Here is a 13,271-nt window from a genome sequence, read left to right on the forward strand (position 1 = left end):
TTATTGACGATTTTCAAAAACCCCAGTGTACTATTTTTAAAGAATAAAAGATTACGTAACTGCTCACTTTTGTTGTTTTGTTTCAAAGAGCATTAGTTCATTTTAAAATGGGCTTGCCTTTAAACTGTTATGCTTTTATCAATCTATGCAGTTGATAATCCAAAAGTAAAAACAACCTCAGCAAGGCTTGTAGTAGTCTTTTACAGTACAAACATTTGCTTGTAAAACTTATAAATTTTTCACTGCTTAAATGATACAGGAACAGTTGGTGACAAAATATGAGCCTATCATAGCTAAGTTGGTAGGAAGCAAGAAAAATATTTTCAGAAAGTGCCTGACTTCTCAATTTCTGTTCTCTCTTAATGCAATAAATTTACTGCTGCATCTCTGAACACTGTCTTCTTAAGGCTATTGTACTATTTTTCTCTAAGACCTCTTGGTATCAACACTAATGTCATTGTGCTAACACCATCTGAATTGTTCAGCTTAAGCTTCTGTAGGAGTAATTTTACAAACAATAGTCACAATTTAAATTAAAGAATGTGTATAAGCCTTCACATAAAGACAAGGTAAGCTGCAGCAAATTAGATTTATGCAGTCATTTCAAAAAGAAATCTTCCTGTGGTTGCATCTGCTGACTGCTCTTTGTACAGTTACCTATTGGAAGTCACTCTTTTGCCTCAATAAAATAGTTATAAGTTCAGAGCATCTTGGAAAAAATGGTAATAAGCTGCATGATGTTTTGAATTAATATTTATCCTAATAGCCATATAAATACATTTTACTTCATTCATGTGGGTGATGTTCATTCACAGAAGTACTAGCTGCTGCAATATCTTTCCTCTGAAACTAACAAAGGCAGGGATAGGAGCATAAAAAAGACAAAAACATTGCTATTATTATCCATCAGTTTACATTTATTGAGAAAAAACCATACAAAAAACATTATACAGTTAACGTGTACCCATATTACATACAATGTCAATGCAAGCTCAAAACCACATTTTTGTAAAGCATTCAATTTACCTCAAGTCCAAGCTGCATCTCCCTAAGACACTGTTCCCATCACAGTTGCCTTTTAAAGCCAATCTTCTTTTTACACACGGGTAGTTTCTGCAGAGAACACTTTTCTCAGGACGAAAAGGCATTTCACATGCACGCAAGAGAAATATTTGTGCATACATAAGAATTTTATAAGCTATTACTAGGGAAGAGGGAATCCTGTCAACTGTATGCTTTTCTGAAAAGCCCAGTCCTCCCTTCCTCCCCCCACTTCCAGAAAAAAGCAAAATAAAAAGCTTTTAGCATGCAATGGAAAACTTAAAAATTACTTTGGAAGAGAACAGGGGAGAGACAGTTTCTATCACCCAATAAAATACAACTAGTAAAAAGATGAAATATTTCAAGATAGGCTGTGCAAGTAGTGATCCTGTCTACCTGGACAACTGAAATAGATGACTCGCAATCACGCCAGACTGGAGATTATCTACCTGACATTTCATGTCCTGTTAAAGTATAGGCTGCAGAAAGGGACACAAAAATGCTTTTCCTATTTCAAACATTATGCTTCCTTTTTAAACTTTTTGTACTCTTCACATTCTACTTAATCTGTGGCACTCTAAGGGGGAGGGGACAAAAGCAGGGAACGTTTAAAGACACCTTTTGGGCAAGTTCATTACATTTCTGAGGAAGTCCAGTTATCTTTTTGGATCAGGGTAAGACCAATAATTTTCTGTTCTCCTAAGAACTATGAGTTTGGAGACAGAGTTGAAAAAATAAACACAAAATAGCATGCCTGTAAGCCCAGCAGTGAGAAAGCTGGAAGTCAGTACACCTCAAATGCTACACACAAGAACATCTCATCTTCCACACACTAGTAACATTCCAATAGACTGGCTTTTTCTTCTCTATCTCCTCCCACTGGCTAAATTTACAACTGAAAGACTGTTCAAGATATTTTAGGAACAACAGTTGAAGAAAAAAGTATCATCATGTAAAAGGAAGTGAACAAATGACTCACCCCAACACTAAATTCACAGTATCAAAATCCAAACGGTACACACCTAACCTTTTCTCACGTCAAAAATGAAGTTACATATTAAACTACAGATGAAATACTAAGTGGCTTGAGAAACTGAAGCACAACTATTTAGTTCAAAAATTCAATATATCTAAGCCTGGCTGTTTAGAAAAATACAAATTAAAATAGATGGTTTATATTATTAAATCACAGTTTAAAAAACTTAACATTATGGAACATTTATGGTCAAACAAATAATACTTTAAAGAATGAAAAGTGATCAAAACAAAAATTATACCCTACACCATTATGTATGGGATACATTTCAAATCTGTTATGTTTTTGCCAATTTTACCTTCTACATGGAGCCCTTCTATGGTCCATGCTCATCGGCTCACCAATGGCATACACTCAAAGGATTCCTCTTTACTGGTAGTAACTATCTCAGGACCTGATTCTATGAGCTATGATTTGGTGCTTGCAGCATCTTCAGCACTGTGTGTGAAAATGAAGGCAGTATTTTTGAATATTTTTCTTTGATGTACAGATAAGCAGGACTTTTGAAAGAGGAGCAGCACATTTTAGAAACAGAATAATCAACAAAAACCAAATAGATGCTGCTTTACTTCAAGCTAAAAAAACAAACCCAACAAAAACCAGAAACAAAAACCTGTACCAGACCATCTATAAGACATACAAACATTTTAAACTATCAAAAGATACAGCAATTCAGTTAAGGTATCAAGAAACAGGATACACTGACTGCTATATAGATAAAATTATTTGCTGTACTGTTAACATTTAATTGGTGCACATGCTTTTTCAGTTAAAACATACTAATCTCTGAAACTCCAGCATCTGTTTTCCTACCATGTCAAGTATGAAAAGCAAACTAAGTTATCCAAAAATTCCACTAACACACTAAAACTGTAAGACAAGTTATCAAGTTCAGTGATAACAACATGAAGTCATATTCTTTATACTTAGGTCTTACGGGTTTGAGTGGGAATAGTGCCCTATTATAAAAAACAGTTGTGAAGGCTGTTGACGTTTCTAACCAAAGTAATTCCTGCATATTTTAAAGGTTTTGATTCTTTAATTCCAACAATTAGCTATTTGAGGAAAAATAACAGAAATTACTTATTCTGATCAAGTTTAATTACTGCAATCTACTTGTCTTTCCTAAAAAAAGAGATATACATATTTACCTAGAAATATAAACAGTTGTTTAAAAACTTAAAAGACTTTCCACTGAAATGGAACCGTGAGTAACAATGCATCTGGGGAAGCAGCAGATTGCTTTTCAATACACAACCACAAAGATCTCACAGGGACAACATTAATGTACTGAAATATATTAATTTATATACTTCCTTAGGTTGTGCTTACCTGTTGCTTTTTTGCAGCAGAACCTAAGGTGGAAGGTCTGGGAAGGCACTGTGAAGTATAAATAATTGCACTGTTTGCAATTAATAAAGATTTTATACCTTAAATGAATCAAAATCAACAGCCTCCATTTTGTGAATGATAAAGAATCCAGTGAATTTAATTTTGCTCAGTTTAGTACATAATAAATGCACCATTCTATAAGGTTATCTACAAAATACCATGCAAAATACCTGAACTATTAAACTTTATACCCTACACTAAAGATAGCAAATACTGTCCTAACCTTTTTTAAGCTACCAGAATAATTCCTAATTTTAAAAGGGATAAAAATAATTCCTTCTATTGCTACAGCACAATACATACATTGCTAATTACCTGAATAAACTACTTCAATTTTCAAGCCTTAACTTTTAGTTCTCTGTGCAGCCACCCTAAAAAAATTTATTCTCAAAGCAACAATATGGTGTTCCAAAAGATAAAGCAAGTAACAGTTACAGATTTAAAACATACCTACATCACTATGTATCTGCAAACTATCTGAAGACAAAAGACAACTTCTGTCTAACAAGTGGTTCCAAAGACTTCAATGTTACGATATGCATACTTTAAAACACTGAATGATACAGCTGTCTTAGGAGTACTAATAAAAAAAACCTATTACTCAGATAAACAGAAACATGATTTTCTTTAGCTATTGCTAAACGTTTCAGGAATACTTACCCACAAAACTCATATTATGTGTATGTATATATATATGCAAACCTATGTTTCTGAATTAAGAAGCAATTATGATTTCCTAAGATATCAGCACTGTATTCCAACATAATAGTCACACAAGTATGGCATTTTCATTATGTGGAACATTGACAAAAAGATACTGTTGCAGTTCATCAATTTGTCATTCTGATGTACTTACAGTGCAATGCTCCTTGAAGGAACAATCAAGGATGATACACAGCACAGTCCTCCTCACCCCTATAGAGCTAGTTCTATACTGGCTGGATCAAACCTGCACTTCAACAGACAATGGCAAGACAGACTGTATTGCATGTAGTCTAATATATGCAAAGAGCCAATAAATATGCAAAGAGCAAACATAGGATTTCAAGAGAATCAGATTTTTAGTATGAGCATTAGAGCAACAAGAAGTTTCAAGTATATATAAAAAAAATAATCAATTGATTCAAATACTTGAGTATTTACAAAAACAGAAGTTATCTGCTCTGCAGGAAGTTCTCAACCACTCCCCATCACTCAAACAAAACAGCGTTTTAAGGACAGATGCAATTTTTGTAACTACTATGCATACCACATTGACTTTTCTACACTGAATTTTGAAGTGGACTACTTTAAACTGAAGGCTTAAGCACATTACACTTAAAATAAATTTTATAACTAGTCTGAAAAAATCCATAAAATAGTTATATGCAGGAACAGTTTTGAATTATTCAATTAAGAACAAGAGTTATCTGTTGTAACAGCTGCACAGGTCTGAAACAGTGGTCATGTATAAAAGGAAATTTCACTGTTAATGCAATGGAAGTATGCCAAAAGATCACCTTCTTAAACACATGCAGTTTTAATCAAATAGAAAGAAAATTAAGGTATCAAGATTACTGGTGCTAGGCAGCAAAATACAATGAATGAAAGAAATCCTCCATCTACAACTATTCTGCAAGAGGGGAAAAACATGCTAACAACAAGTTTTTAAACTCAACAAGGTTTCATGGGGGGAAAAAAAAAAAAATCTCATTTGTGTACAGGTACCTTGATTCAGCGTTGCAAATCAATCCTATAGTTCTTTATATACCCACATATCCAACTTACCGACACAGGAGGTTTCATATTATTTATTGTAAAGCACAAAACAGGCATTTTAAAAGTGATAAAGTATACATTGAAAAAGTACATTTATATCACAAAGCATTGACCACGTAATTGCAAATACATTTGCTGGAATGTGTACATCTACACTAATACTAAAAACAAACCATTTTTCATTTCTACACAGAAATATTACCTCCTATCAGTAGTGATAGATATTTTGTACATTTTCAAAAACACTATTTTTTTTAACCAAACAAAATTAAGATCTTCATCAAGGCGTCTGCATCCATACATTTAACAAAGGTTTTTTCCCCCACACAATGAAGCAAATACTGTATTGTCCACTTCTTATTATTGGCCCTGTGCAGAAGAGATACATAAGAGATACACAAAAAGTTAAAGAAAATCCTTTAAATCGAGCTAACTCAGGAGTGAAGCCTTTAAGAAAGAAAAATTGGTTAATGTAAATGGTGGTGGCTTCTTGCATGGTTTTCAAAACCCTGGGAGGAGAAAGTTTTTCTTTTTTCTTTAAAAAAAACAATCACCAAACATATGGATAGATACAGAACTGAAGTTATCAGGTAAACAAAGTCATCTATTAATTATTCTGATAGTTATTTCGCTAGAAAAAAAGATGCATACTCCAAAGGTAACAAAGCAGGAGACATGCAAAAAGATATCTACAACCACTGAAACGGAAGGCAGCCAAAAAACACTTAAACTTTATACCTGCGGTGCTGGAGGATGCTGTGGCATTCCCTGTGGACTTGTCTGGGCATAGTATGCTGCCTGCTGCCTGTAGTACTCAGCCCATGCTGCACTGTAATCTGGCTGACCACCTGGCGGAGCCCCAGCAGGGGCAGGAACTGCTTGACCTGCAAGTAATTAAAATTATATAGCTTTGTTGCTGCAATAGAAATGAGAAAATTTCAAAATCTCACCGCCTAAGAAACGTCACCTAGCTTCTTGCAGTATTCCTCCAAGGCTTCTGAATAATTTTGTGGCTGCTTTCCTTTTTACTTAATCACTCATCCTATTTATTATTTTAACGTAATGATTCCCATGTGAAGCAAAATTCAGGAACCGTAAGGACAGGTTTTTTCCCCATTTCTTGAATCATGTTCCAGAGCAAAAGTCTTTAAAGCCTGCTGACCTAAACTGATCTGAACAACTGGTAGCATTTAAATTAAAGTACAGGTCAACAGGCAAGATTACTTTTTGTAATCCACCTAGACTGACTTTATCTGATTGTACAGACTGCATTAATTAATTCACCAGATGACAATTCATTCAGTCCTCCAGCTTTGGCCTCCTTAATCCAATTGCTAAATTACTGCATATTGCATTTTTTCAAAAAGAGCATTCATTTTTGAAAACATTTACTCCACCACAGAATATAGTCCTGAAACTTGTTCCGATCTTTGCATAAGTTTCAATCCTCTAGAAATAACGGCGTGTACACACACATGCTCCCCCAAACTTACAGCTGAGACCTACCCATCCTTCCAACAAAATCAACTTGCAGCTTAGAAACTCTATAAAGGCGACAGATTAATACACAAGGCCTCTGGTGTATTAAAAAAAAAAAAATTTCAGCCAACTTTTTAGGACCTCCATTATGCTGTTCTTCCAAGGTAGGTTTGTTGCAGACATCTTTACTTCCTTTTTCCCTTCTCTTATTCCAGGAAGATAAACACACTCCACTTATTACCACTATCTGCTTTACAATTTTTTATCTCAAAGGTGCTTTTACAGTTAACACTGCAGAATGTTGCTGACTGTAAGGAGAACACCACACTCTATCCTCTATTTAGTCATCTGTCCTCACACTTGCATGTATCCAGACAGAAGGGTTTCATATGGAGTGCTTCATTTTAAGTTTCTTGAACTTCCAACAAAACTATTACCATTGTGACATGACATTTTTGTGATCTACATTCTTAAAGGGTTATTTTTTCAAATCAAAGTTTTACAATCAGAATTAGGATACTACTGAAAAGCCACCAGGAAAAAAAAAATCAACACAAAACATCACATCCAACCATACGACATCAAATAAATACAAACAAAATGCAAGCCTGCACCCTGTACATTTCCACATTTACCTAATCTTGTGTTCTCCTTTCAAGAAAAAAAGTGTAGTTTCCACAAGATGAGGCCTCAAAGTTCGTCAACCCTACCTGAAACCACCTCACCTTTTATTTGGATACAAGACCACTGAGCAACCTTCTGGGGAACACGAGTATCAAAGATTCTAATGAACTGTCTTCTAGGGTATCAGATAGAAGGTTGGGTTGTTTTGTTTTTAAAATACCTTTACATAGGAAATTCACATGAAGAATACCAGCTATCCACACTCTTCTTACATATGTGTATTCCCCCAATCCTCTCAAAAGCATTAAGTGTGAGCAGGAGATCTGAACATTTGGCAAACCACTATCCTGAATGTCTTCAGAATACAATCTTCCGCTTTCCAACCCTCTATATAACTTACATATAGTTTTTCCACTTACACTGTAGATATATTTAAAAAACATCTTCATCACTTTTTGGGTTGTACAGTAAAGCAATTATTTTCCTAGAAAAACTTAAATGTCCTCAAATCTTAAGAGCTGAAATCACATTTTACAATTTATACTTGCAATTTACCACAACTTACACTTTTGATCAATTATTTTAACCAAAATGATCTTTAATATGGTTATAAATTATCCCAGGATATACTTTTTGCAAGTTCCCTATTATCATGGTTTAAACCTGGCCAGCAGCCAAACACTACGCAGCTGCTTGCTCACCCTCCCCCACCCCGGGGAATAGGGAGAGAGTTGGAGAGGTAAGGGTAAGAAGACTCCTAAGGTTGAGATAAAAGCAGTTTAATAATTGAAATAATAATGATAATAGTAATAATAGAAATACGAACGAGTAATGCACGATGTGATTGCTCACCACCTGACTGACTGATGCCCAGCCTGTTCCCGGCTAGCGATCCCAGAAAAGAGAACCCTGAAACCACAATCCTGGAAGCCTGAGTGAGGTTCCTGGTCAACCCTTATCTATATGCTGAGCATGACATTGTATGATATGGAATCATTGGCCAATTTGGGTCCGTTGCTCTGGCTGTGCTGCCTCTGCGCATGGGCAGGACATGGGAAGTTGAAGAGTCCTTGATTTCTTAGCAACAACTAAAGGCATCAGTGTATTACCAACATTCTTCTCAAATCAAATCCCATACTGAATCCAAAACACAGAACTACTCTAGCTACTAAGGAGGACAAAAAATTAGCTCTATCCCAGCCAAAACCAAGACAACTATTAATTTATGAGATAATAACTCTACTTACAAATTATTTAGTTATGTCATAGCTGTCAGCACAGTTGAACGTCAAAGCTAAGGCATTTTTTGTGCATGATGACCCAAGAATGTTCTGACATTCAGCCAGCTATCCCAAGGCAATGTTGAAATTCAAATAATAAATGAAAATATAGGAAGTTTAACATCTACTCAAAGATGTCAAACTGGACTTCTGTCCTGAAATGGATTAGTAAAAATTTGAAGTATTTTAGCTGCATCGTTCCTCTACTAAGTACTGTAAGTAATTCTGAACCTACACATGGAATCCAGCAGTTTAGTCAAAATTTCCTTTCAGTGTACAGAAATGCACTGAAACGTACATGCTCATTAATATCCAGATTCAACTGTAACACAAACAAGACTGATAAACTACATACAGAGAAATACAAGAAACAGAGAATACCTCCCCCATTAAGGAAGGCTAAGAAAGAAAATGCCAGATGATTCTACAGTTCTTCCACTATTCAAATCATCATGGGTGATTCTAGTAAGAGAAAGCTGTTCTTTGTCCTCTTTCCTGCTGCAGTGGTAAGGAATCATTAAAGAACAGTTCCACTGTTTTATTATGGAATCCCTTAACTATAAAGCAAGCCCACAATATATTAGAATGACTTTAAATGATAAATTTACAGACTCCTGTGGAGACATATAGATCATTTACTAAAATACGACTTCATGTTTAGAGGGAACTCTTATCCTTGGGAGATTTTTTAGGGCCCAGTTACACAAATCTTTAATTCAGCTCTTGTACAGGAAAAATAAAAATACTATGTCTCCAAGATAACAGAGTCTACATATCTTCAAAAGCTAAACTACTGTCTTGTTACCTGGTAATACTAGAGGGAAATTTAAAACAAGTTTTCTGAATTTATGAAGTAGGGTACCAAATAGATGGTCTGGCTTACCTGTAAGATTCAGGTACAGTGGCTTACCAGTGTGCAAGAGTAATTTTGCTAGTTTATCAATCTTATTAGTAATTGTATTTGCTACTTAAAGCAATAGGCCCTGACTAAAACAAGAGTCTAAAAAAGGAGATGGGACTTTGCCACTATATTTGTGAGTTGGAAATGGTTATTTTCAAGTCACTGTTCTATACGCTTAAAAAAAAATTGGAAAGTATTCTCTGTGATTAGCCAAGTCCTACTGCACCAGTAGGAAGCCACTTTGGAAAACAATATTATGGTTTTGATGGGAATATTCAGAAGTGCTTTAGAGTTCTCAGATCACTCATACTTAAAGCATGGGAAAATCCAGAGCACCAATTGCAGTACCACATCCAACTTGTTCAGCTCAGTACTGTCACCCTTGCCACATGGATTATCAAAGTAATTTTCTTCAGCATCAAAACTAAAACTGCTTGGGCTCAGCAAGTCCCAAGTTTCAGTTCATTTCTGCAAAACAGCTGTTTGTGTAATTATCTGTACTGCCAAAAATCTAAAAGAAGAGTCAGAGAGTGAGTGACTAATGCCTGCCTTCTCCCTTCCACACAGGTTGATGGGGACAGAAGCATTACAGTACTGTAGGAATCACTAACAGTAGCAGCTGTACGTAAGAGCCTGGAGATCACAGGAACTTGGCTGATGGACAGCCTTCCTTGTTTGTCGTCTTAACACTGTTAAGGAGGCAGGGAAAAACACCTCCATTTAGTACTAAAATCAACTCTATGTTAATTCTCTGCCCTTCAACTTCACTTGGTCAGTTCTTCCTCTTTTCTAAGTGGATCTTATAAAATGGTATTTTCCATATAAAGATTTTTAACATGCTGAAGAAACAAAAAGTTCTCATGATTTACACAGTCAAGTTACACAGGTCCAGATATCCAAAGTACTCCTTCCAGCAAAGAACTCAGCTTGAACTAGAAAAAGAAATGAAGATCAGAACTGCCCTTCTGTTTTTCCTCTTATCTGACTGTTGTCTTGGGATTTTTTCATTTTGCATTGTAAGAGCAATTCTTTCCATCTTCCAGCGTCTATCTTTTTTTGGGTTCACACTCCTCTTTGGACTTGCGCCCACACAAACTCTATCCCAACACCTGAAACTACCTGTTATTTAATTAGAGCAAATTCAAGACTAGTGCAACCCAGACTTTGCCTTCCAGAGACAGAAAATCGGAAGATGGCAGAGTCAAGCCAAATTACATTATTCTTAAAAAGGCAGTGAAAAACCCCACAACTTTGCATTGAAGAATGTGAGCTGAACCAACAGAGACAGTAAATTGGAAAAAAAGTAGTTAAATGAAACAGGAAGAGGAAAAATGGAAAGGCCCATCACATCTTAAAAATCACGTGTTTGGGAATTCTGTTGCAATTTTCTTAGTCTGATACACAATTCTTGAAGTAAATCATCATTATATATTTTCTGTTTCATTTCATTGCTTATGCTATGCCAAAATAAAAAAGAATAAAGGTAGTTATGTCTTGTCAAATAATTTGAGATCAACCTGACAGAATGTTTAGGATGAATTAAACACACTATTAATCTTAACTCCAAATGCTTTTTAATATTCCAGGAGAAAACAATGCAGTTGAAAGAGTGCAAAAATCTCAAAACCTCCCACCCAAACAAACAGAAATATCCAAACTAGATGCTGCTGTATGTATGGTCAAACAGAGGCATCAGGGAAGCACTGGCACTCATAAGCCCGCTAGTCCTCAGTATACAAACCTACATCAACTGCAATATCCACGGGACAACACTGTGGACAAAACACTGACCTGCAAGATATTCCCATGATTTAAAAGATAACAGCACCTTCTGCCAATGCATCAAGACCACATACTCCTTCCTTATTCAGCAAATGATGAAATCATCAACTTAAACAAATACATTTTAGTTTTATAAGCCAGCTCAAGCAAAGTATTTTGAAAGAGCAACAACATATAACCTGCAGTTTAAACAGAGCTCTTAAGCTCTGCAAATCAAATACTATTTAAAAAAGGGCACAGTATAAATGAAAGCTAGTTACGATGCTTTAATAACCTGGAACAGAGAAAACAAGTTACAAGAAAAAAAATAAAATGTATCTGTAATCTTAAGAGCATCAGGAAACAAATACCGAACAAGACAAACAACAGCTTCATAAAGTTAATCAAAGTTGAACTGCAATACTTAAAAAATACCCTTTTAAAATATACTTAAGAATACTCAGATTTAAGTATTTAAAAGATGTTGTTTCCCAGTGATCAAATATAGACATCACATTAGGTATGAAGTATTTCTACAAAGCTAACTACTAGCATAAGTACCAGTAAATGCCCTAAAACACAACATGAATTTTTAAGTCCATTGTTCTGCAGGGTTCAAGGCCCCTAGAGCAGGATATGTTTCCAAACACATGACTGTGCATTTTCATTTTTTGGGTGTAAAAAACCCCATCTCAAATCAGACACGCAAGTCTCCTAAAACACTCTACTATGCAACAGAAAAACACATGCACACGTACCCATTTTTTTGTAGTACTCCTCCCAGGCCTTCGTATAGTCAACCTGCCCTGCTGGTGCTGGATTTGGCTGATCTCCTGAATTACATTAAAAAGTCAAAACTATTGGGTTTTGTTTCATACATAACACAATTTACAAATAATCAGTTGGAACTTTTCAGTAACAATCCCAAGTAACATCACTGAAATCTGACACTATAAACCTATGTGGTACAAGCTACTACAAATATAAGCAATTACTAAAAGACACCACAAAGAAACAGAGCATTCTTTAAAGCGTTCAGCATCTTTTCAAGATTCAGGAAATGCACACCAGTCACAGTACAAAATTTGAGTGGTAAGCCTCATCCAGGCACAACAATTACACTAGTACAACTAAATGTTACAACCATAATTGTTCTAAAACCACTGGAAGTGATGCAACTGTTTAAGCAAATGACAGCAGTTTGGCTCATTCCAGATTTACATACGACTGACTGCACTATGTAGGCATAATTAAGTCAACCCCAGTTGCAGCAAATTCTCTTTGGAGTATATAAGATAAATACATTACCCTCATTACTGCTGAAATTAAAAAAAGTGATGTTGAAGGCCATCAGCACGTTTTCCAAGAAAACCAGCTACCTTACAATAAAATTACCCAATATATGAAGACAACAATAAAAAAAACAATGAGACATCTACACCACCAGCAATGAAAAATGAATCCATTTTACTAAACAGATACCTTGTCCATTAGTTTGGGTTGTAGCTGGTCCACCAGGAGGGGCTGCAGGTGGTGGCTGTGCTTGCTGCTGATAGTAGTGAGCATAATAAGCTGCCCACGCTGCTGAGTTGGGATCTGTTCCTGGCTTACCTATGAAAACAAACCAAGCATTTATAAAAGTAGTATGAACAGAATGCTGTCCCCTAAGTTAACCCTGTCCTAAGCACTTATATTTTCCTCCAAAGAAAAATCCATCTGAACAAAGTAACCACGTACATCCTGTAAGTACCTTTTCTTTCTAGCACAAACTTTTGGTCAGGTTTCAGACAAGTGTATTGTACAAACTATTCTTTCAGAGAGAAACCTCACTACTACAATGTCATTTATTAATTTTTAAATGTGATGAACAGAAGAGGATTTTCAAATTAATTTAACAGTCATGTTACTAAATGGTAGCAACAACGAATCATTCTAGCACCAAACAACATCAGAGGTTTTACTTTTGTTACAACCTCACACTAATGACACTGACACAGGT

General features: G+C 35.5%; 1 protein-coding gene across 9 annotated transcripts in view; it reads right to left on the minus strand.

Annotated features, from left to right (window-relative positions):
• Positions 1-13,271, minus strand: part of FUBP1 (far upstream element binding protein 1) — a 37,288-nt gene that overhangs the window by 10,203 nt on the left and 13,814 nt on the right. For 4 of the 9 annotated variants that reach the window (XM_074832340.1, XM_074832338.1, XM_074832336.1 and 1 more), the window contains 4 exons: positions 12,755-12,883; positions 12,031-12,105; positions 5,966-6,111; positions 3,410-3,457 (listed from right to left, as the gene is read on the minus strand). In XM_074832340.1, the coding sequence (XP_074688441.1) occupies positions 3,410-3,457; positions 5,966-6,111; positions 12,031-12,105; positions 12,755-12,883 (398 nt within the window). Of the gene's footprint in view, positions 1-896; positions 5,597-5,965; positions 6,112-12,030; positions 12,106-12,754; positions 12,884-13,271 lie in introns of those variants that run through there. The other 5 variants (XR_012624133.1, XM_074832334.1, XR_012624134.1 and 2 more) reach the window with 5 other exon arrangements.

Source organism: Strix aluco, chromosome 8, assembly GCF_031877795.1.
Source record: "Strix aluco isolate bStrAlu1 chromosome 8, bStrAlu1.hap1, whole genome shotgun sequence".
NCBI lineage: Eukaryota > Metazoa > Chordata > Aves > Strigiformes > Strigidae > Strix > Strix aluco.